At 39.6% G+C, this 24,712-nt stretch overlaps 1 protein-coding gene across 1 annotated transcript in view; it reads right to left on the minus strand.

Annotated features, from left to right (window-relative positions):
* qsox1 (quiescin Q6 sulfhydryl oxidase 1) overlaps nt 1–24,712 on the minus strand; it is a 55,961-nt gene that overhangs the window by 16,981 nt on the left and 14,268 nt on the right. Inside the window, exons 7-11 of the mRNA XM_057841483.1 lie at nt 20,682–20,816; nt 20,474–20,603; nt 3,030–3,152; nt 2,281–2,419; nt 958–1,134 (exon numbers count right to left, since the gene is read on the minus strand). Coding sequence (XP_057697466.1) covers nt 958–1,134; nt 2,281–2,419; nt 3,030–3,152; nt 20,474–20,603; nt 20,682–20,816 — 704 coding nt within the window. The remainder of the gene's footprint in view (nt 1–957; nt 1,135–2,280; nt 2,420–3,029; nt 3,153–20,473; nt 20,604–20,681; nt 20,817–24,712) is intronic.

A 24,712-nucleotide genomic window follows, 5' to 3' on the forward strand; every position in this document is an offset into this window, starting at 1 on the left:
TCAGTGTAGTCGATTTGGTTTTTTTCATATTTCTGGTTGGGTTATTAGTGTTCCGGGTTGATGAAAACAGGTAAATTCTGACGCCTTATGCCAGTTTGTTACACACCGACATGACATAAAAAAATAATAATAATAAAATAATAAAAGTTATAAACATCATTTTAACGTATAAACTCCCTGGTCATGTGACCAATGGACTAAAAATCTGTGTGGGATGACAGCATTCCACTGGCTGCTCGAGTTAGGCTACGCATCTTGTTTGTACATTATACTGTACATTATATACGATTACGGAATTGGAATAGGATTATTTGCATTAGATTAATGTTTTTGCACCGTTTTGCTGCACTTTTCATTAAATCTCCAGTAAAAAAAAAATGTTATTCAAGCAAATTGTTCTTTTTCGTGATTATTGGAATCAATAACTGACGCGTTGACCTGGGCCAGTGGTTTTGATAGTGGGGCCAGTGAACTTCAAAAGCCACTGGCCCAGAGGGCCAGAGGCTAATTTCCCTTATTGTCTACCCCTAAGTTAAATCAACTGAATGACACTGGTCTCTCAAAATTCCACAACTCAAGTTCTCAAAATCCTGACTAAGCAGGACAAGTTTACGTGTGCGAGAGTGAAGAGGGGAGGGGCGAAATAAATCAGGATGAGAGACAAATGAGAAAACGGACAAGCGATAGTAAACATGTATGAGGATGGGAAGGTACGACTGGAGGAGAAAATGGGTAATACAGAGACCGATGATACACCAAAGGTTGGAGGGGGTTGGTCTAAGACGTATCACCAGCTGGTGTCTGATCAGAGGATCCGTGCTTCTACCACCCAGCGCTGTCTCTAGTCGTATTAACACGACCCACTGAGCACGTGAGGTGGGCGGAGCCAAAATCTTCCCCACAAACTTCATGCTATAATAATGAAGGTCATTGAAGGACCCAACAATGCTCTCTTACCTGCTATTCTGTTGTTGACGCGATTGTGTCGGGACCAAAGCCACAGGATGGAGTCAGTGAAGGTTTTGGCCTCTGTTAGGCTCTCCTTGGCCATGTTCTCAAAGTGTTCAGCGCATGGTCTGCAGCCGAAGAAATTGCTAATGTAGCCAGTCATCGCGTTCAGCACCTCTTTGGGATCTGCAAGGAGATTCATTCATAGTGTTGCGCAAAAATTCCAGATTTGCTTTGTAATGCGCTATCAGGCAAAAAAAAACATTGTTTTGATTTATTATACATTATTCTACCATCCATTTTCTGTAGCAACTTTTTTAAATTGTAGCTTTCATAAAACGTTCATCAATCCACTTTCTAAATTTAAAGTTAAATATCACTAAACTGTACTTGGGACAATGATTCATCTGCGTACCACACTTCAAACTGGTTGTTTTATTGTTTGGCTGCCTCAGGTGGAGATGACAGAAAAGTATCTCAATGCTTAGTACGTACATTAATCGCAAAGTTGTGCCACAGCTTTCTAAATTCCCACGCTAATGTGGGCCAGGAGTCACCGAGAGCTGGGTTAACCCCATATTGAGATGAATAATCTATATCCAATCTGGAGATTAAATCAAGTTAACCCTCTGTGTGAATGGCAGCCAGGTTATTGTCTCAGGAGCTCCAAAGTCTACAAACATATTTTCGGAGCAGCAGTTTACTTTTGTTGTTGGTTTAGCTGCCCTGCCGGGTGATAAACCGAGCACAACGCGTGTCAGGACAATGGGAAGACCGGGTGTAGGGTTCACACCTGGAATACTGCATTCAGTGTGTGAGTTCATGCATAAAGTTTATGTTGTGATCAGGGGTACTACTGTACATCCTGCGAGATGGTGGGCCGTGGGGTACCAGATGGACACCCCTTTTCGGCCAGTCCATCTGCGGGTCACGTGATGGTCCATAAACCTGGGGATTAACCCCTGCATGTGTGCATGTATGTGTGTTGAGGAGAGAGATTAACATCCCCACTAGAAGTGGAGCCTCCAGTCATCTGCCTTGTTTTATTAACCACTCACATTCCACTAATCTAACATAATCGCTTTTCACACAGTCACAATTAGGTTCATTGCAGCGGTGACTAAAAGTTGGGGAGTGTATATTAGTCCAAAGTTATACTGGATGTCTGAAAGCATTTGTGTCTATGTGTGAGCTTTAAATTAGGTCACTGTGAAAAGAGGCTAATTTTTAGACAGCATCCCCCATCTCAAACATATTCTAAACCCCCCACTCGTACCCTTGTCAACTTTAAATGGCCCTTTGTAAGAAAAAGTAAACGTAAATTGTGCGCACCTGAGCCACCAAACTTCTTAGCCTGTATTGTGAGCAGGTGGAAAAGAGTCCACATGCCACATGGGTAACGTCTGAGGTGGGGTTGTGACCCCTGGCAACTTACCCACCTCACCCCCTCAGGCAAGGCGGCATCTGGAACCTGCGAGGAAGGAAAACACGACAAAAGGAATTAAATTTGAAGAAGAACCGCCGTTTTGTCGTTCTATTATTGCATTGCCAAACCAACTTAATGAAAGCTGCTCTGTGTAGTTTTCGTGATCAATGAGAAGTCAATCTCAGGTTAATGGCTGAGCCCTGCGCTAATGAACACGGGCAGTCCGGATATTTAACCACGGGCTGCGACTGAATACGACAACATATTCCCTCTGACACAAAGTCGTTTTTCTCGCCGCCCTCAATTGCCGTCGCGGCCGTGATTGACAGGGTTACTCACATGTCAATAGTAAAGATTTTGGGCGTGCAAAAAGTCCATTTCCTCGGAAGTGAAGTTAATTCATACATTCTCATCGATTCATTGATCCATTGATTTGGCTGGCTAAAAGCTAATGATCCGAGTAAGTGACTCTTTCAATTAGCAAGGGATGCGCAAACTGGAGAATTGCCCCATACAAAAGCCTTACATATTGAAAAGTCAAAATAGAACTGGAAGCTAGTTCCACTGCCCCAAACAATTAACAATAATACATTGCATTGGAAAGAGTAAGGTATGACAAGGCAGCAACATTTGGAATGCTTCAGTCAAAACTCACCTGTACAGAATTTTCCAAGATCTCACTGAACGCTTGATATGAAACTTGGTCACCAGTTTGGTTGTCTAACCATAAACTGAGGGACTTTAACAGGTTCATCAGTATGGGGCGGCCTGGGAAGTACTGCAAAAAACACAGAACACCGGATGTCATATTTAGCTCATCCAAATAAATAGTTTTGCAAAAAAATTGCATGTTAATGTTCATTTAAACCAAGGCAGGCAAGGTCAAGAGGTCCTCTAGTAAATAGGGAGGTCATATTGACAGGACTCTGAGCCACCTCCAACATGCACATGTCAGTTCCAAGATTTATACAACAAAGTGCACTAGACAAAGTACTAAATAATAAAACGACCTTGAGTATATTTATACCAAATGTCGTCTTTTGTCGATCCACAACATTTATCATGAAATGGCCTGCATTGCACAGTAAATATAATCAAAATGTCAAGAATATTCAAATAAGACAGCAAAAATAGATCATTTTATCATTTTTTGTCGTTGAGAGGTTATTTTTATTTAAAAGGACAAACACTTTGATCATGTGCATCCCAGCAGAAATAATCCTGTTCGAAAAATTGAAAAGTGGCTGTGCTCATAAGCGATGCCATTTTTTGTGTTTAAACATTATTTTCTCCATTGGTAAATGGTGTTATACTTGTATAGCGCTTTTCCACCTTTCAAGGCGCTTTACACTGCCATCCACCTACTGGTGACGCAGCACCAGGAGCAATATGGGGTTCAGTATCTTGCTCAAGGATACTTAGGCAAGTTCATCAGGGCAGAGAATCGAACCCACACCTCTGGGTTGGGTGACGACTACTCTATCATCATACCTGTTAAGTTGTAGAAATTGCAAATAGGGAGATTTCTGTTTGCCAATCCCGATGACGCGCGCGCGCGCGACAATCGCTAAGACAAAATGCAACCATTTTTTTTCAAGTTCATTTTGGTCACAACACTTGTGTAAAAATTAACTACACTGTCAAAGAACCTCTTTTTGGTGGCATCAGAGATAGTCTTCAACTTGCTCCATGTATTTATTGTCTGGCATCATGTGATACTGCTAAATCTAAAATATACCAAATACAGCAAAAAGACCCCGATGAAACAAATGAACAACAAATCTTTTCACACCCAAAGTATTAATAAATTGCTTGCACGAGGACATCGTGCTCATCTTCGGAACCGTCATGCCAGTTCTCCTTGTTCCTGTAATCAACATCTAGGATATCCTCAGCTTTCCTGATCACATCCATTTGCACAAATTTGGACATCAGCTTCCTCAGCAGCCTCTTCATCTCATCAACCATACCTCCAATTAGGGTTTCGTCAGACTAAATCAGCAAGATTAAAAACATTAATTACATCATTTAGAAAATTAATCATATTTGTTTTTAAAAGTATCTTTGTCATGGCAGTTTTTTAATTGAACTGTAACCTAGAATTGAAACTTTATATTTTTTGTTTCAGCACAGTAATAATGATATAATGTAATAAAGTGTATAGTATACACTTTAGCTTTAGCATAATAGCGAATCTAAATGATTAAACTTCAAGTAAGTAACGATACGCTTTCTCACTTAAATTCATATATTGTGGGGGTAGGACCGCAGTGGTTTAATATTCCATGATGTTTGATCCACGAAAACACAGAGTAAAGCAGCGACTTCTTCCTCGTCATCGTTCTCCCATCATTAGCTCTAATGCTATTAGCATTAGGCTAGTTAGCTATCGCTGGCAGGTAAGACTTACGGCAATTACGTTGACGAACGTCGTTTTTCCCGAATACTGGAGGCCGACCAGGGTCAGCTCCATCTCTTCCTTCCAAAATAAAGACTTGAACCAGTCTAAAAGCCGGTTTATTAGTGCCAGCATCTTGGGAAGTCGGTGGTGCTTCGCCTCTTCCCTCCCTGTCAGATGTTTGGTTGGGCTTTTCCAGCTCTGAAGGGGAGGGAGGGCAGGGAAGTCGGAGACGGCCAGGCTATTCGTTGTTGGTCACTTTCCGAATCGGGCCGAATGGTATCGTTACAAAACGGTGACAAAAACGTAAAAAAAATTGACATTTTTGGAAAATCGGGAGATTTGGCTTTCTAATCGTGAGGCGTGAGCATTGGGGTCAAAATCGGGAGTCTCCCGACCAAATCTTGAAACTTAAAAGGTCTGTATCATTGAGCCACGCTATCCCATTATCAGCGGTCGAAGAAATTTTCCATTTGCACATTTAAGTAGTTTGAGAAACCGTCTTTTACATAAATGTTATTTATACAAGGTGTTGTCCCTTTAACAGTGCTTCCTCAATATATATATTTTTTTCAACCTTAAACAGGTTTCTAGTGAGTCAGTGATCATTCACTGTCTGTCCCAGTTGAAATGGATTGGACATCTATCCTTGTAGATCCACTTGAGCGGAACAATCTCGTTCAACCAATACAGCCTAATTGGATTTCAATTATTGGCAATAGCGGCGGATGACTTGAAGGGAACCACGGATAGAAAGACATGCAGATCCAAAATATAAATGTTAGAACGACTTATAATAATTTGATATTTTAATAAATGTTAAAAATTATTTTAAGTGGGAAGGTCGTCATTGTTGTTCACGTTGCAGGGCGGTGACGTCATATGGCCACGCTGCCGGACATCCATCGTGTTGCTCTTTAACAATGTACGGTAGTGATTGAAATACGGTACAAGGTGTCAATGGTGAGTTTTAAATAAATTAGAGATCAAGCCAATGAGTGTGTTTTGTCCCTTGACTGAAGCCGTAGTTTTCCTTTTATTCCACAGAGGGGTGTAAGGCAGAGAGAAAGGCGAGTGGACACAGGCTCGGACCATGCTGTTTATTGGCATGAGTTTCTGCAACTCTTTCTTCACAAAATACAGTTGAACATAAGTATCATTTAGTGACAAAACAACAACAATAATATTCATACTTCTCAAAAAAATGTTCACAAAAAGAAAAGTGCTTCAGTCTGTATTACTGAAGCCCTATTCATATACAGTTAAACAACAATGCAAAGAGAACTGGCATTCACAATCAAAATAGATATGCAAAATATACATAAAACTTACTCAGACTTTCGTCAAACTCTATTTAAATATTTTAGCAACTTACAGTGGGGCAAATAAGTATTTAGTCAGCCACTAATTGTGCAAGTTCTCCCACTTGAAAATATTAGAGAGGCCTGTAATTGTCAACATGGGTAAACCTCAACCATGAGTGACAGAATGTGTGTGTGTGTGTGTGTGTGTGTGGGGGGGGGGGGGGGGGAATCACATTGTTTGATTTTTAAAGAATTTATTTGAAAATCATGGTGGAAAATAAGTATTTGGTCAATCCCAAAAGTTCATCTCAATACTTTGTTAAGTACCCTTTGTTGGCAATAACGAAGGCCAAACATTTTCTGTAACTCTTCACAAGCTTTTCACACACTGTTGCTGGTATTTTGGCCCATTCCTCCATGCAGATCTCCTCTAGAGCAGTGATGTTTTGGGGCTGTCGTTGGGAAACACGGACTTTCAACTCCCTCCACAGATTTTCTATGGGGTTGAGATCTGGAGACTGGCTAGGCCACTCCAGGACCTTGAAATGCTTCTTACGAAGCTGCTCCTTTGTTGCCCTGGCTGTGTGTTTGGGATCATTGTCATGCTTAAAGACCCAGCCACGTCTCATCTTCAATGCCTTTGCTGATGGAAGGACATTTTCACTCAAAATCTCTCGATACATGGCCCCATTCATTCTTCCCTTTACACAGATCCATCGTCCTGGTCCCTTTGCAGAAAAACAGCCCCAAAGCAGGATGTTTCCACCCCCATGCTTCACAGTGGGTATGGTGTTCTTCGGATGCAATTCAGTAGTTTTTCTCCTCCAAACACGAGAACATGTGCTTCTACCAAAAAGTTCTATTTTGGTTTCATCTGACCATAACACATTCTCCCAGTCCTCTTCTGGATCATCCAAATGCTCTATAGCGAACCGCAGATGGGCCTGTTCGTGTACTTTCTTCAGCAGGGGGACACGTCTGGCAGTGCAGGATTTGAGTCCCTGGCGGCGCAATGTGTTACTGATAGTAGCCTTTGTTACTGTGGTCCAAGTTCTCTGTAGGTCATTCACTAGGTCCCCCCGTGTGGTTCTGGGATTTTTGCTCACCGTTCTTGTTATCATTTTGACGCCATGGGGTGAGATCTTGCTTGGAGCCCCAGATCGAGGGAGATTATCAGTGGTTTTGCATGTCTTCCATTTTCTAATAATTGCTCCCACAGTTGATTTCTTTACACCAAGCGTTTTACCTATTGCAGATTCAGTCTACCCAGCCTGGTGCAGGTCTACAATTTTGTCTCTGGTGTCCTTCGACAGCTCTTTGGTCTTGGCCATAGTGGAGTTTGGAGTGTGACTGACTGAGATTGTGGACAGGTGTTTTTTATAGCGATAATGACTTAAAACAGGTGACATTAATACTGGTAACGAGTGGAGCCTCTTTAGACCTCGTTAGAAGACGTTAGACCTCTTTGACAGCCAGAAATCTTGCTTGTTTGTAGGTGACCAAATACTTATTTTCCAGTTTAATTTGGAAATAAATTATTTAAAAATCAAACAATGTGATTTTCTGTTTTTTTCCCCCACATTCTGTCTCTCATGGTTGAGGTTTACCCATGTTGACAATTACAGGCCTCTCTTATCTTTTCAAGTAGAAGAACTTGCACAACTGGTGGTTGACTAAATACTTATTTGCCTCACTGTATAAATGTCAACAAACACACTGGATGGCAATATTTAGTCACAATATACAAACTATGATGCTGGGAGTCATTATCAGGTGTCTTACCTTCACAATATACAATTGAACATAAGGCACAACGGTGCCCGCAGTGCTCCGCACTGGGAATACAATGTATGAATATTATTTTTGTTGTATTTTCATCATATGATACTTATGTTTAATTGTATGTTGTGGAGGAGGAGTTGCCAAAGCTTGTGCCATTAAACGGTCCGAGCTACGAATCTGACACCTGTGTCCACTTGCCTTTCTCTCTGACTTACAACCCACTGTGAAATAAAAGGAAAACTACGGCGTCAGTCAAGGGACCAAACGCACTCATTGGCTTGAGCTCTAATTTAAAACTCGCCATTGACAGATTGTGCCATATTTAAATCGCAACCTTACATAGTGAAAGTGACACTGTGGAAGCCCGGCAGCGTGGCCCTATGACGTCATCGCCCTGCGACGTCAACAACAATGGCGACCTAATAGTTAATTTTTTGGTTTAAAATTTTACAATTTTTATCAAAACGAAAACATTAAGAAGGGTTTAATATCAAATTATTGTAACTGGTACTAACATTTATCTTTTAAGCACTACATGTCTTTCAATCCGTGGTTCCCTTTAAAACAGTTTTGTCTTGCTGAAATAGGTCTTAGAATAAAATAAAAAAAAAAACAGCTAAAAATACAACTTAAAGAAACTTCCACCTTCAAGACCTTCAAGATTTTGTGTTTTTGCAGTCTATATAAACAAGAAAATACTGTGCTATCAGAAATCATGCACCATCTTAGCTTCAATAACCACCTCCCTCATCTTTCCAGAGCAATACTGATGCACACAAATTGCACTGAATCAGCAGTGTAATCACTTGATTAATAGTTGCCAAAAAAATCCCTGACAATGTTGTTCCTAACATTTATGAGCGGCACTTGAGTTATGGTGCGTGTTTTTAAATCTCAGCACCTTCTAGAAGAATTCTCCCTTTAAGCTGCTTTCATTTCCCGAGCTACTAACAAACACCCAACAAACATGCTAGGAGGGGTGAGCCCTTTCATACAAGGTGTGTTTAGGTCTTTTCAAACTGTCGCTACCATGGCGATGCTCTGTGAAGGAAACATGACACGGAAGCTAGCAAAACTGGGAACGCGGCGAGGAGGAAATCCATGTGATGGACGTCTGAGAGCAGTGATGACAGACAAAACACAAAGTGTTAAGTGTGTCTTCACACTTAAGACGCTAACAAAAGACTGACTTTAGACTTTAGTAACTGTCTGCTAAATGTGCTTCCTGTTCTTACAATTAACCTTGGAATGGTTTACAGTATGTTGCTCACAAATAAACACTTTACAACCTTTTGCAATTGAACGCTACCATGGAAACCTCTTCTTTAATTGCTTCAAATCTTTCTTCTAATATACTCCAGGTATTTTTAAATCAAAGTTACTAGCGTGAGTGCTTGCCAACTGCAAACAGATCCGGCTACGAGTCTCAGAGGAGATTTAGAAAACGTCATCCAAAAATGTACTCCTTTTTATTTGTCGCTGCCATCTGTTCACCTAAGTGCACCTGCATATGGGGACAATCTCGTGCTTCAATTCATCACACTTTAACAGGATCTGGAAGTCACACCACTTAACTTAACCCTCGCAGACTGGTTTGGGCGCTGCATATTTTTTGACAGTTTTATACGTACGAGACAAATTCAAGATATTGGAATGTTTGGAAGGCTGCCGATGTTCCTAACCGCAGCAAAAATAATGAAAGATCATAAATTTTAGTTGGCCAATATTTCCTAATAGATGCTGTTTTGTCGCACTCATATAAAGAACATCAAGGCTCTTGTCGGCGTGTGTGAGGGACAAACAAAGGAGCCTTGTGTTCCTTGTGTCCGCTACTGAGAAAGTGACCTAATGGGTTTAGGTGTGGATCGGAGGTCTGAATAACAGCCAGTCAGAAAAGCTCATTAAACAGTCATATGAATTTAAGCAGAAGAGAAGAGGCAGGTGTTTGCCAGTAATGGGCTTAGCGAAGCATCACCAAAGCAACACTATTCATGTCTCTGTTCTTGCAGTGATCGCATCAGAAGCTCACCGTGTTCCAATGGGTCATGGTGCTGAACCCTTACGGTCATGTGATTTACTCATCACTGATGGGGTACAAAAAGGTGCTGGATTTAGGGGAAAGTGTGCTTGTCCAAATTACAGTCATACAACGGAATAACCTCTAAAAATTACAGATCAAAGTCTATTCTTTAATCACATTTGTCCCATTTCAAATCTAAACAGGTGGATGTGAGAGTATATTCTTTCCTCACATCATTTATTTCAATTAGAGCTGAAACAAATACTCAAGTAACTCGAGTTTAAAAACTGATCCGAGTAATTTTAGGAATCGTTTAATTTTGCCAGCTCTAAGCATCATGTTTTGCCCAGATTACTTTTAATGCGGGACAACGCGCTGACGCACGCTGACGCGTAGAGGCACCAACACCTCTACAAGGTTTGCCAACGTTGCTACAAACTACGCCCGCATGATGCAACCGAGGTAGCATCTGATGTGTCTCATAAATATCACATGTATATGGAGCTAGATGCGAAATGACAGACTCGGCGGCCTTAGCATATGTATATAGAACTAGATGCAAATTGACAGATTCGCCGGCGCTGGTAAACAGCCGCCATCTTAAAGCAGTAGACATCTCAGCGCTCATAAATAAGATTAACGTTACTGTACCTTGCTAATGTAACGTTAACACTGCGGAGGGCTAGGCTTCTATTAATTAGAACTACTGTCGATGCGTGGCTAATGTGTCTTATGTACAGGTTTTATTTAATCTGTAAAAACACAGCGCTATTAAGTGATGAGGGTATAAAGCATGCAGACAACCTTGTTGTGATTTAGGGCTATACAAATAAAATTGAATTGAATTGAATAAAATGAAAACATATTAAAGCTAAATGTCAATTTTAGCTCAGTAGTCATTGCTGGTTAAAATATCAAGTAGCACTGGTGCCTAATATGCTCCAATACAGCAGGTATCATAAATTTAATTTTGAACATTGCAAAAACTCAAAATCCTATCAGGACTTACAATTTAGACTAACTTAAAACTTAACTAGAACTTAAAAATAGTTTGATACAATAGGAAATTCAATTGAAACACGTGTGAAAAACACTTGACTTTTAAGTGATGTGTGTTATCAAGCTAAATGACATTTTTAGGTAAGAAATAAGAATTTTTCTGTTATAAGATCTTAAGGTTTTTAAGTGAAAGCAGTGAATGTTGTTGTTTTTTTCTAGTCACATCTTAGATGCAATTGTTGGCTGTTTTCAACCATGTAAATCTAAATTAAAGACATTGATCTCCGAAAATGGTTCAATAATAGGTAAAATGTCTTGTTTTCTCATGTATATTTATCATTGCTCTTTACCTAAAAAAATGACTCGATAGAATTTTCAGTCAAATACTTGATTACTAAAATTTTCGATAGCTGCATCCCTAATTTCAATTCATTTCCTTTAGAATTTGGGTCGCTTAATTTGGGGTAATTTTTTGGTCACTTCCCGTTGATTTTGGGGCAATTCCAGGTCACTTCCTGTACATTTTTGGTCACTTCCGATTGATTTTGGGTATGTTCCTGAAGTACTGGGGCATTTGCATGTTTTTTTCAGTTAATTTTTTTCAGGTAAAAAGCAATGAACTATGAACGTGCCATTTTAAATGAATGAGGCCTTTGAAAACGAATGGAGATGCTTTTGTCAAATATTTATACGACTGTACATAATCTTGGTTTATGATAGTTTTGTTATGTGAATGAAATATAGGCGGAAAAAGATACATTTACAATAATTTTATTTGTCAGGGGGAAAAAAAAACTGGGCAAACTGCGAATTTTGGGGTTCTGACGAATAGCCTGCATCGAGAGACATTTTGGCATTAGGATGGTGTGAATCGGTCAAAGCAACATTGGCTAGGCACCATGCAAAAAATACGGGCAGAGTTTAATGTGCTCATTTTTTTTTTATGTGTGTGATGCTTTGACATTCCCCTGGCCTAAATACTCCATTGTCTTAATGCATTCCTGATTTTTGAGAAAAACAGTTTGCACATTTTCCACTTTACTGTTAGGCTATGACAGGATTCCAATAAAAGTGCATCATCTTTATGTTTAGGCTGCAACCGTCACATGCTTGCTTTAGACCCCCTCCCTTCCTCCCTTTATTTGTTGCCCCTGCGGGCTTCTTTCAAGAAAAACAAGTTGGCGGTGTAATCCCTAAAAACCTCCCTCTAATGCTCTCATGCATCCCAAGATCCACTTTTTTTTAATCCTCATATACATGTAGAAAGGATTCATAAATCCGGCTCCAGTCCGACAAGACAGTAAATCTAGTAAAATATTATGGATGTGTGCAAATAGGAAGAGCAAGCCAGTGTGAACATGCTTAGATGGAATGAAATAAAATGTTTGATGGTGAATAACAAATATTTCTTAGAATTCTTGGACAAAGGGAGATTAAGACTAACAAATCTAAGCACAGTCTTTACGATAGCATAATATTATGTCACAGTAAGCCGTACTAACAGAAAAACATCCACATCATCAGGCACCCAAAAACACCGATTTGTTTTCGTCTGACACACTGATGTGACTTTGTATTTTTTTTTTGCATTGTTTACGGAACCCATTAATTAAGTCCAGTTTTTATTATTTCCAAAAATGTTCTGCTTTAGGGAATTTAGGTAGACAATTAAGAGCAGTGGAATTATATATTTAATGTGTAAATGTGCTGTAAAGGATGTTTTTAGGTTGTGTCAAGTTATTGAGGTAGCTATCTTACGGAAATGCTAGTATCTAATAATAAAAATCACATAATGTAAGCTAAAATTGACCCCAAAAAACCCCACCTAATTTATTATTAATTCATAAATGTTATTACAAAAAATATATAATTTATATATAAGAATTATTAAAATTATGTAATACGGTTGGTTTTAGTGGTTTTTAAAGTTAATTGCTTTAATTACCAAAAATAATGACTTGCTCTTGTGACTATTTCTGGTGGCTTAAAAAATAAAAATAAAAATAAAAACCTCCGGTGCCAGCCTCTTCCAGTCAAACATCTAGTGCCGTCAATGGCAGCCAATGAGTGCCTTCAAAAGGGGTTAACAGCCTCGGGACGAATAAAGTTGCTCAAATTAGAACGTTAACTGAGCTGAGCAACGTGCCGCCAGCTTGTGACGATGAGACACCATTAGTCACTTTTAATCTAATGACATGACTCACACACAGCTCAGGTGTCACATTTCTACATATTGCCTCATTAATCCAAGAGGACATTCCGTTACCAACCTATATTTGTCACCTGCATGCAAAACTGTTATTCAAAATAAAAGCATTGTACTTAAAGCATTCAATTAAATTTACACCGAATCCAAGAGGAAGCTGCCACTAATGGGTTTGCCTCCCCATTCCTTGAGCCTGATCAGAACCAGCACCCCGCTTGCCTTCCATTAACTGCGCCTAACAAGCTAACTGGATGAATGGATTGTCTTTGTCGTGAGAGCGTTCAGTCAAACGTCAACAAGAGCCCTCACAAGTGGCGACCGTGACAGACGGCTTAGCCGCACAAAGCCCTAACCGGCGGCTGGGCTGCTGCGTTTGGGGAGGGGGCGGCGGGCTAAAAATACCACTGGGACCTGCTGCTATTGACTAAACAAACGGGAGCTAATGGGAGGCCACGGCGCGTGGCCCACGCAGTCACACGCACGGCAGCGCGCAGCAGCTTGCTACAAGGCCTCCCTAGAGAGGGAAGATATAATCAGAGAGATTGGTGGCAGTGAGACAGCCTGGTGCGTGGCCAATAGGGACGAGGCTAGCAGGTCAGATCTCATCATCACAACAGGTTTGCCTTGCTAGCTGGCACACTTCGAGGACGGAAGACGTTGTTGGCAAAGCAGGAAAAGGGAAAAAAAAAAAAGGATTAAAAAAACAGGCAACTCCAAGGGAAATATTTGTGGACAGTTAGAAGTACCAGAAGTATCATTGGGGAGGAGTGGCAAGCAGTGCTTTGGGGTATACCAGAGAGGTTTTGCTACTAATGAGGCCGCACCAATGCAAAGCTGGTCAGTCGCGGCCATGTTTTAATACCCCAGGGAGCCAAAATCAAGAGGGTCAACAATGGCCATGAGAGTCTTTAAGCCTCCTCTTTTCAATCACCTGAGAAACATTAGGCTAACATTTTTATTTATACACATACTCAGGATTTACTAAAAGTGGCTCAACAAGGCGTAGTCTATTCTTGATATAGAATGATGCCCCATAGGTCAATATTCAGTTTTGGACCGGCTATGGTACACATCACATGCTTGGCAGGGCCGCTGCAGCAGCAAAGCTTTATGGATCATATAAATCTAAACATTGGATGGACGGGGATAGAAGTAGGGGTGCAAAGTGAGAACCTCAGGGTTCCTCATGGTACTGTACGATTTGCAATACAAGGCTCATGATAACGATTATACCATGATAAAAGAATTATCAACACAAATCAATAAATGATTTTCTAGGATATAACATTAAAGAGGAATAAAGCTATTTCCACCAGGAAAAAAAAACTTAATTTTTTTTTTTTTGCACTTTCACGGACAATCAGTCAAAAATGATTGTTTTCCCTCACATACAATGAGAATATTTCAGTGCAACATTTCTGTAAACATATCCAGCAACACATTATTATTGCGACACTTCTGTAAAAAAGTGTTTTTATTAACAGACACTTTTGTAGTGGAAAATGTTGGTATCAACCTGTCGGTTCCTTTAGTAAACAGTGACACTCTTTAAAACTGTTTAATTGATTCTTGAGGGGAGCATATCGATGACCAACTGATAAAGTAGTGATGCACGATAATGCATTTTTCAGCCGATACCGATAACCGATAATTTCCTCCTCGTTCCAACCGATAACCGATAATGTCAAGCCGATAATTTTATTAAAGATTTATGTAAAATTTTAAAGTATACACAAGAGAAAATATTGCTGTGCAAAAATAATATTGCTCTTTTTTTTCAACATCAAATGTGAACAAGTAGTAGTAGTAGTAAATTCCAACATCTAAATAAAGACAGATTGTCTGACATTGTGTAATGGTAAACTTTTGGCAACAATTACTTACAGAGTAAATACATAAGTTGCACAAAAATGGCTTTAAAAGTATGTTATTCCTAAAGTATAACATTACTACACAGCAAAAACACAGCTCCTTAAGACTAGTTAAAGTCCCTTGTTTTCAGTGTAAATCTATTGGAAATAAGTTAAATTAACTGCCAGCACTTCAAGTATATTTCACTCAGATTTCTTGAAGAAAAATGGCCAGCTGAAAATAAGATTAACAGCCTTATTTTAAGCAATAAATTATTATACATAATCCTAAAAAAAAAAAAAAAAAAAAAAAAAAAAAAAAAAAAAACCTTGTCAGAAATGTTCTTTATTCAAGAATATGTGTGGTTCAAAACATTATTTGAAAGCAATTTTTTCTTGGTTTAGGTCAGTACTTCTCAAATAGTGGGGCGCGCCCCCCTGGGGGGGCGCAGAGCAATGCCAGGGGGGGCGCATGTGACCTCGGGGAACATGTTTTATGTGTTTTTTTTTTTTTTTTTGCCGTACTGGAATAAAGTGTACTTGCACATCCACTCAGTAGGTGGCAGTGGCGCTCTCATTTTCAGAGTGCGCGCAGTATTTTTGAACTAAGGAAGAGCACTCAGCACACACAGACAACAGATATGAACTTCTGAAGAGCAGTGTGCCACCGCCGTTTTCGAAAGCCGTTTTCCGACCGGACTCACTCACGCAGCGACCCACTGTCTTGTCCGGTTCTCACGTCGCCGCTCGAGAAGTGCCATTTTCGGCTTGGGATCGTCACGACGACTGCCCTCACCTACGGTTCTACCTCGGCCGCCGTGAATGCGCTTTTTTCGTGCCGTTTGCCTTTTAGCTTTGACTTTTAATACAGTGGGTGATGATGAAAGACCACTGTTTACTGTGTCTAAAAATAATTATAGCAGACAGCAAGAAGCCAAATCAATTAAGACGCCACTTAAAGACATTAGACCCCAATCTCATTGTTAAGCCGCTTGATTTTTTCAGTGAAAACGTGCCGAATATTGCCAACAATCGTCCTGCTTTGTCAGTGTTATATCAGTAAGCCAGTGAGCATTGTTAGCATGTTAACTGAAAAATAACTCCACATCATTGCAAAGGAGGTAAATACTGTGAGCAGCAAAAATAAAAACGGTCCTGTCCAAGGACACTCCCCCCCCCCTTTTATTCAGATTTGTTTTTTCGGTCAAATTTTTTGGCACATTGTCCTCATGAGTGAATGTTTCTAATCAATTTTAATTTGGTATTATTTACTGATTTTATTACATTTTATTTTTCTGTATCAAATGGTCAAAAATGTACCTTGAGTGTATTTTTTAGTTTGGATGTGGTTTTTTTTTTTTAATTCAGGCAAATTGATGCACATCAAGTCTTCTCTGTTACAAACAAAACAATGTTTATAATAAAGTTATACTTTATTATAAGTTGATCTATGTCACTTTTTTTCTTTATTAGAAAAAAGGGACACAATGTTAGGCAGATGCGTATTTATAATAGTAATTTTATAGACAAATGATACTATTTACAGTGGCGGCAGAGAGTTTGGGGGGGCGCGAAACATTTACGTCTTCCTTGGGGGGGCGTGACAGAAAATAATTGAGAAGCACTGGTTTAGGTGAAGAATGACCTTATTTTTTTATGTTTGAGCTTAATAAGAACAAATTGCAATATTTAGTTCAAGTAAGTGGAATAATCTGGCGCATTCAACTAGTCTTCAACACTCAAACAAGATGGGGAAAATTATTTGACTAGATTTAAGAAGAATGATCTGATTAAGACGTCATAAATTTAAAGCGTACTGAATGCATTACTGACTGGATGACTTCTTTGTGTCGTTTGGTGCATGTTACAATTATCAACTAACCACTGTGCCGTCATGATAAACATGGTTTGTTGACATCACCTGTGTAAATGTCCGTGGTAAAACTGATGTGATCGGCATGTCTTTCACGAAGAATCGTGGTCGTATAAACTGCATTATTTTTTCATCCAGGGGTTTGGCTATCGGGTCATTTCGGGAATTTCCTCCCACCTGTGCCCTTCAGTCCGCCCGGCTGCCAAATTAGCACCCGCGCCAGGCCTCTGTCTTGAACCGGAGTGGCGGCGGCAGCTAAGTTCGTACCGGATATCCGCCCGCCCCGGCCCGCTCGCTCGCTCGCTGCGGCGCATTCGGTGCATGGCTCTGCTCCCATGCTCTACCCGCCTAGGGCGAGGCGGCGGCGGCGGCCTGCCGGACCGGCGGGCTCCGTCGGAAGAGAGCTACTTGTCAACTATCGATCTCGTGAGGTGTTTAGCCATAGATGGGAGTTTACCACTCGCTTTGGGATGCATTCCCAAACACCCCGACTCCGGGAGGACCGCAGCGTCTCTGTATTGTCACAAGCCCCGTAGCTTCCTTTATAGTTTATTTGTTAACAATAGCTTTAGCATTCGTGCTAGCAGCAGCCTCATATTCGTTCCAAAAATCATTGTGATGCAGTTTTAAATGGCTGCTGGGTTAGTGCTAATGGTGTTCAATGAGGACGCTTTCTTTAGGCCTCGAGGAACTGTTTTGTAGATGGCGAGAGCGTCGTTTATTTCATTTCACACACTGGAAAAGCAACGCACGCTAGTGAGAGCGCCTCAACACTGATGTGTAACACCGCCTCCTCTATGACGCCGTACTCCTAAACCCCTCCTCCCACAGGGGCTTCAGAGAGGGGAGGGGTTGAGCAGGCGGCAGTGAAGAAGTGGAGAAAACTGCTTGGTTGCGCACATTTGGAGGCTAAATCAAGTATATAATTATCGGATTGCATTATCGGTTGACTTTTTTATTATCTGTATTATCTGTGTGACGTCATAATTGCCATTATCGGCCGATAATTATCGGTAGCCGATATTATCGTGTATCTTTATGATAAAGTATTGCAATATGTCACTATATCGATATGTGGTGACACCACTAGAAACAAGACTAGAACGAAACGCACAAAACCCACAAAACATAAAAAGTAGGGCTGTCAAACGATTAAAATTTTTAATCGAGTTAATTACAGCTTAAAAATTAATTAATCGTAATTAATCGCAATTAATCGCAATTCAAACATCTATAAAATATGCCATATTTTTCTGTAAATTATATATTCTGTAAAATAAATTGTTGGAATGGAAAGATAAGACACAAGATGGATATATACATTCAACATACGGTACATAAGGACTGTAGTGGGCATTTCACTCTACTGTCATTTAAATCTGTCTATGCTGTCCTCACTCCGAAGCGTCTACTTTTTCCAAAGCTAGACAGCTAGTGAACGACGCCTTAATAATCAGACTTCTTCCTTTTTCATCTGATTTATTAATAAAATGGCCTCAAACCATTGTCCTCTTTAGACCGTCGTAAAACTACAAAAAAAAGTACACAAGCATTGCATTAGCAACAACGTTAGCTTAGCACGCTATACAGGTTCACTAAACATAAACAAAAAGCATCTCAACCAAAAATATAACATTTCGCTTACTAACATGATATGTACATTCTTTACAACAACCATACTTACGGACAAATCTTGTCCAAAGATCATATAAGCTCAACCTTACAACGTAGGCGTCAGCCCGAGACGTCGTGCAGCCATATTGAACTGGCAAGAAAACAATAAACCATGTCGCAAAGCGAGCACAAGAGTTCGCTGTTAGACAGCACAAAAAGCCTTGCTGTAAAACTTACCAAAAGGCAGAATACTGTCTGAGCGGGACATGTGCGTTAATTGTGTCAAATATTTTAACGTGATTTAAAAAATTAATTACCGCCCGTTAACGCGATAATTTTGACAGCCCTAATAAAAAGTTAAAAAAAAAAAAAAATTCAGGTGTGTTGCACCTCCAACTGAACAGTCAAACTATAAGTTTTACAATAATATCATTCTAATTTAGCTGGGATAGGCTCCAGCACCTCAGCGACCATCGTGAGGAAAAGCGGCATGGAAAATGAAGGAATGAATAATTACTGTACAATGAGATTAATACCGCGAAAATGTCTACCTGTAATATTCATAATTCAGATATGGTTACATCCCAAAGATATTTGTATATGGCGGAAAACACAGACAAGGCTGAAAAAGCAGTTTCTGCTCTTGCACCCCTCTTTCAAGTAAACGCCTGTATTTTAAGCCAAAAAAACTGTTGTGTTTGATAGTACGTCTGTATGCTGCCATAGCAGATTCATGGCACATTAAGTCCCCGAACTATTTTCAATTTGTCCGTTTTACCCTGGTTACAGACACCGCGCAACCCATTTTGTTTCAGCCCAGCCATAAAAAGAATTATATTTCAAGTCACGTGAGTGTTTTCCACTATATATAAATGAGGCCCAAATTTACTTAGATCTATGTAAGTATTTCTGTTTATTAGTTATAAGCTCCAATGACCAAAATTAGTAAAGAAATCTTATTTCAATGTTTTCTATGTAAGGAATATATATATATCCCCCCCCCAAAAAAAAAAAATTGAACCACGTTATTTAGGTTACTGTAGAAAAAAAATAAGTACGTTAAATCCCTTAGTTCAAAATTGAGGTTGCTCATTTCAGTCACTCACACACTGCGTTGCATAGTTTCTCATATTAACTTGAGCTGGTTTGCTCATGCAGTTCCACAAATCCATCTATAGAGTTGGTGATATTTTGCTGTCTCACTCACCATCTAGTGGTGACCTGCTTTAACTACAGTATCAGTTTGTATAAAGCAGATGTTCTGGGCACGCAAACACCCAAAAATGCGCTGAAAAAATACATTGCATCAAAGAACAAATGCAGTTCAAACGGTGTAAATGTTAGTCAACTTTTTACTCGTTTAAATTAGGTCTTGCTATTATTTATAGTGAATATTCAAGTCACGTTTATTTAAGTAGCCTTAATTCACCAGATTCCAAACGGCTTCACAGACAGTTGGTGTAAAACCATTAAATAAACTATTAATATTAAATGAGTAAATAACCAAAAAAATCAGTGATAACAAGCAATTAAAGGAATCAATGAAGACGTCCCCTGATCTAAACCCACCCCCCACCCCCAACAGGCAAGTAAAAACCATTCAACTTGCATTAAATATTTAACCCTTTTATAGGGCAAATGACTATTTATGATCTTTTTAAAATCTTTTATTTTTTTAAATATTGGCTCATGTATGCCAACTAAATTATAATTGTTTATTATCAAGTTCATTGCATTTTGTTATTATTTTTTTCTCCCATTTTTAATGAATACATGTACAAATTAATTGTTGGTGAAACAAAATGTAAAATTAAAATGAACAAAAACAAAGACCTCATATTAACATTCTAAAGTTATATTTTTTGTAGGTTAATTTAATAGTGTATTCAACTCGTTGGCTGACATTGACGCCGCTAGACTCCTCTGCCAGCCCTTCCAGTCAAAATGGAATGGACGTCTAGTGCTTCCACGGAGCCCAATAAACGCCCTACAAAGGGTTATGTGGTACTAATGTGATACTAATGAGTCTAATTTATAAATTAATTTGCCCCACCTTTGCCAAGACCGAGATGTAGTTCCTGAGAGAAGTCAGTGCCTCTCCTGTGAAGACAGGATGAGCAGCTAGCTCCACCCGAAGCGAGTAATGCAGTGTCGACTCTAGGTCGGCCATGTACACTCTGGACCTATACATAAATTACATGGTACTTCAGTACATAGCGACAGGTTGGAAAGGAAAGGAATATTTGGTTGCTGGTTCGTGCCTGTTATGAGGTCTCCAGACTTCCTCTATGGATTTGCTTGTGTTGTCTCTGGTGGCTGGCGCAGATTTCCCTGAACGCACCACACCTGGAAGCCCCTGAAGGGCATACAAGTAGAAAGTACGGGCCTCAATGTTGCTGTGGGAGGACACAGGAAAAGGTTTTAAGTCAACATGTTTCCTTGTTAGACAGGACAGCACCCTTTACACTTTATTAGTGTAGTCAAATTAGGATTCTGTTAGTCGACCTATTCACCTATTCACCATTCCTATTCACAAGACTTCCAAAACATGCATGCCACAGTACAAGTTTGTCTAAGCTGTCCTCATCTGAATTTGGTGTGCTCGGAGTGACACTTTCTAACACAAATTAGATTCAAATAAAAGTAAGAAAAACGCCTTACAGCAGTAAAGTTAGTCACAGACAGATAAACAGAAATTGTAGTAGAATGCAGTTCTCTCATATCAAAGCATCCAATCTGGAGGATAAAACAAACAAAACAAGCCAAAAATGTGTAAGTTTTGATTAAAGTCAATATTGTCTCTCATAAAAACTCATGATTTGTTAATTTTCCTTCCAGGGTTCCTACAGTTTTCAACTCGTGAAATGTAAGCTACCTGTTTAAGACCACATAAAACAGAATTGAATGCCAAATTATTGGGCGAATTTCCAGAAAATCTCACCCCTCCCTAAAAAATGGCCTAGAATGTCTGAACATTTCTCAGACACGAAGCATAATGGCAGCCTAATATAAATTTCAAGGAATTTAGGACCTACTAGTCAAAATTCAATGACTTTTTAAGACACTTTAAAAAGATTAGTAAATTTTCAGGATCTCTGCAGGGTTCAACAAGCCAAATTTAAGTCTTTAAAAGCTTTTTTAAGACCATAATGAATAAAATTTTAGACCCATTTCACAGAGATATCATCAAGAAACGTACAATAGATTTGAACGAAAATTGGAGGTCCAGAATCACTTGCAAAGTACAGGTAGTCCCCGTGTTATGAACGAGTTCCGTTTCTATGCTGGCCACGTAACCCGAATTTCCGCACAAGTCGGAATGAACCCTTTAAGTACCCTTAAATCTCAAAATAACTGTCCAACGGTATTGTATTTGGTTTAATGATGGAGGAAACACTGTCCTATGGTGGTAGCTTTGGGTCTGACTAGACTGTCGCCTTGTATAACTGAGGAGCAGACTCGTCTGACATTGAAAAAAGGACAGCTACACTCTGGTTTGGCCCACATAAGGCTGTAAGTTGTTTCAGCTAATATATCTTTGTGTATGCATTTGTAATTAAGTTGAGAGTTACAGTTTGGGGAGTTTTGTGTGAGCGATTTGCTATGAGAATTGGAAATACGTTAGCATTCGTAACATTTAAGCGAGTGGATTTTGTTTGGCAAATTAGGTTAATTTAGTTTACTGAATTTACATATTGATCTGACTAGATGGAGGTTTGAACACCAATTGTTTTGTGTCAAGTGTTAGTGTCGTCTTAGACATAAGTGTACATATGTGTGTTACAGTTAGCTATTTAGTGATGACAAAACATGTCATATTAATAAAGTAAAAAATAAGATACTGTGAGGTGCAAAAATACACTGTTTACATTACTAAGAAAAAACGACTGGAGACAAAATGGCAGACGAGACTACAGCGTCGTAACGTCGAAATCACGAAAGTCAAGTACGTCGTAACCCGGGGACTACCTGAATTTATATATGAATATGAATTTATGATAGAAATGAGCACGAAGTACTACTAGTAGTATAAGAAGTAGTAGTAAAGTAACGTCAATAGATTTTTAAGACCTTTCAATATTGTATTTACAACCTTTTATGAGATTTTAAGAGAATTTTAGACATTTTAAGGCCTTAAATTCAAATTATTGGATTTAAGACTTTATATATATATATATATATACATCACTTTATATATATATAGACTTTTTAAGACCATGTGGATATCCTAATTTTAGGCTTAAACCCATTTAACTCATTAGCTGCCATTGACGGTGCTAGACGTCCAATCCATTTTGACTGAGAGGCTGGCATTCCTATTTGTGGGTGACATCAAGAAGGTTATTCGGGGTAAAAAGTTGTGTGCCATATCATGTGATTTGTCTGATTTGCTATTATTTCTTTTATTTTAAAAAAAACAAAAAAAAAAAACCAAATTCATATTCAAAACAGTTCTGCAGACAATTATAGCAAAGACAGGAAATGATAGTAATGCATGGATTACCGTATTGGCCCGAATATAAGACGGCCCTGATTATAAGACGACCCCCTCTTTTTCAAGACTCAAGTTTGAAAACAGACTTTTTGAACACCAAATTAATTTCTATACAGAAGAGGAAAAGCGGCATGGAAAATGAATGAATGAATGAATAATTACTGTACATCCGAAACAAATGATTATAAACATATATTTCAGAGAAATAACATGTTATTTTGCCTCATTGAAATCTTATTATCTGAATATTTAAATATGTAAACTAAAGTGCAATCACATTCGTAAATGAATGGCTTCTGGTTTTTGAAATGTAAATAAACCAATCTATTGTGATAAAACAACAAAATTGCAATAACTGCATTAACCATCAAAGTGAAGTCTAATTGTAACTGTAGTCTTGAAACAAATCTGAATAAGGAAAAACATTGCAATAAAAAGTTGCAAACTGGTTCAACTTGAGAGAAGCTGAGCTCTGTCATGACAGAACATGGCTTCAATGACATCTGGCGCCATCTTGCGTCGTGAATGGGGAGAGCAGCTGAGATCTGTCATGACAGAACATCGCTTTAATGATATCTGGCCCCATCTAGCGTCATGAATGGGTATAATGACTAGACCGCGACTGTAAGACGACCCCCTCTTTTTCAGTCTTATTTCAATGCAAAAAACACCGTCTTATATTCGGGCCAGTAAGCTAGTTCTTTGCGTTGAAAAAAGCCACTTGGAACCAAGACTTAATCATGCCGCTGACCGGTCGTAAAGCGTAAAACCCAGAAGGCCTTAGACATTTACAATCAACACATTTGGCAACGTGGAGCTTATTTGCCAAGCAGGAATTGTTAAACAAAATGCATTGCACTCTTTTTGTTTTCAAGTCTCGTGTTATAAAAATGCTTTATAGCCTCTTACGCTTTTTGTGGCCATATATTTTACACACTTACTGGAAAACGTTTGCGACGGCAGGGCAGATGGTGCCAGGTTAGCGCGCGGCGCGGGAGAGATCATCGATTATGAAGCCGCGCTGCTAAAACGCCGCAGCCTTACTGCGTTCGCTCGTCAGCTTCTCCTTCCCGCACCCTCATTGACTTTCCCCTCTTGTGCGGGACGGAGAAGACAGAGCACCGTAAAACTGTGAGAGGATGGTAATAAGGTGGATGGATGCTTAAAGGAGGCCCGCGTTCCCTCGCACCAGCCGGGGACTCAATTACACCTGTGGGTCTGGTGGGAGTGTTGCGCATGTGGAGGGGAGATGAGCCATTTATCCACTCATCCCTCTGGGCTGGTGTCAGCATAGGCTGGGACGGGGAACATGCTCACCTGGGAGCAGTGCACATTACATGCATGAAGGATGTGCGTGCGCCTTCTTATACACGCACACACAACTGTGTCTCTCCCAGGATCAATCAGACATTCAAGCGATGATGGGATGCCATCTGCCGCTGTGCAGGTGAAGCCAGAAAAGCAATGGCATTGTTTTCATGCAAGAAATTAAAAACATCCCCCTCTCATGTACAGTGATGGAGATGAGGGGGGTCGAACAGAGGAGGGTGAATAAATACATCGGCAATAAATCATTTCCTCTTTGCATTTGTCAACTAAAAAGAGTCCTCTTTTGCATGCCAAGTTATTGAAAGCGCCAGACAAAGAGCCACAAGCGGCAGATGGATTTGCGAGGTGAGGAACGATCGGCGCCGCTTTATGATGGTGAATAATGGGAGCAATTTTGATGCTCTGATCCCATTAAGGGGCCAGATGTTTAAAAGTAGTCTCATGCATAGGCTTCAGATAATGAGGATG

This window comes from Corythoichthys intestinalis, chromosome 7 (assembly GCF_030265065.1).
Source record: "Corythoichthys intestinalis isolate RoL2023-P3 chromosome 7, ASM3026506v1, whole genome shotgun sequence".
Taxonomy (NCBI): domain Eukaryota; kingdom Metazoa; phylum Chordata; class Actinopteri; order Syngnathiformes; family Syngnathidae; genus Corythoichthys; species Corythoichthys intestinalis.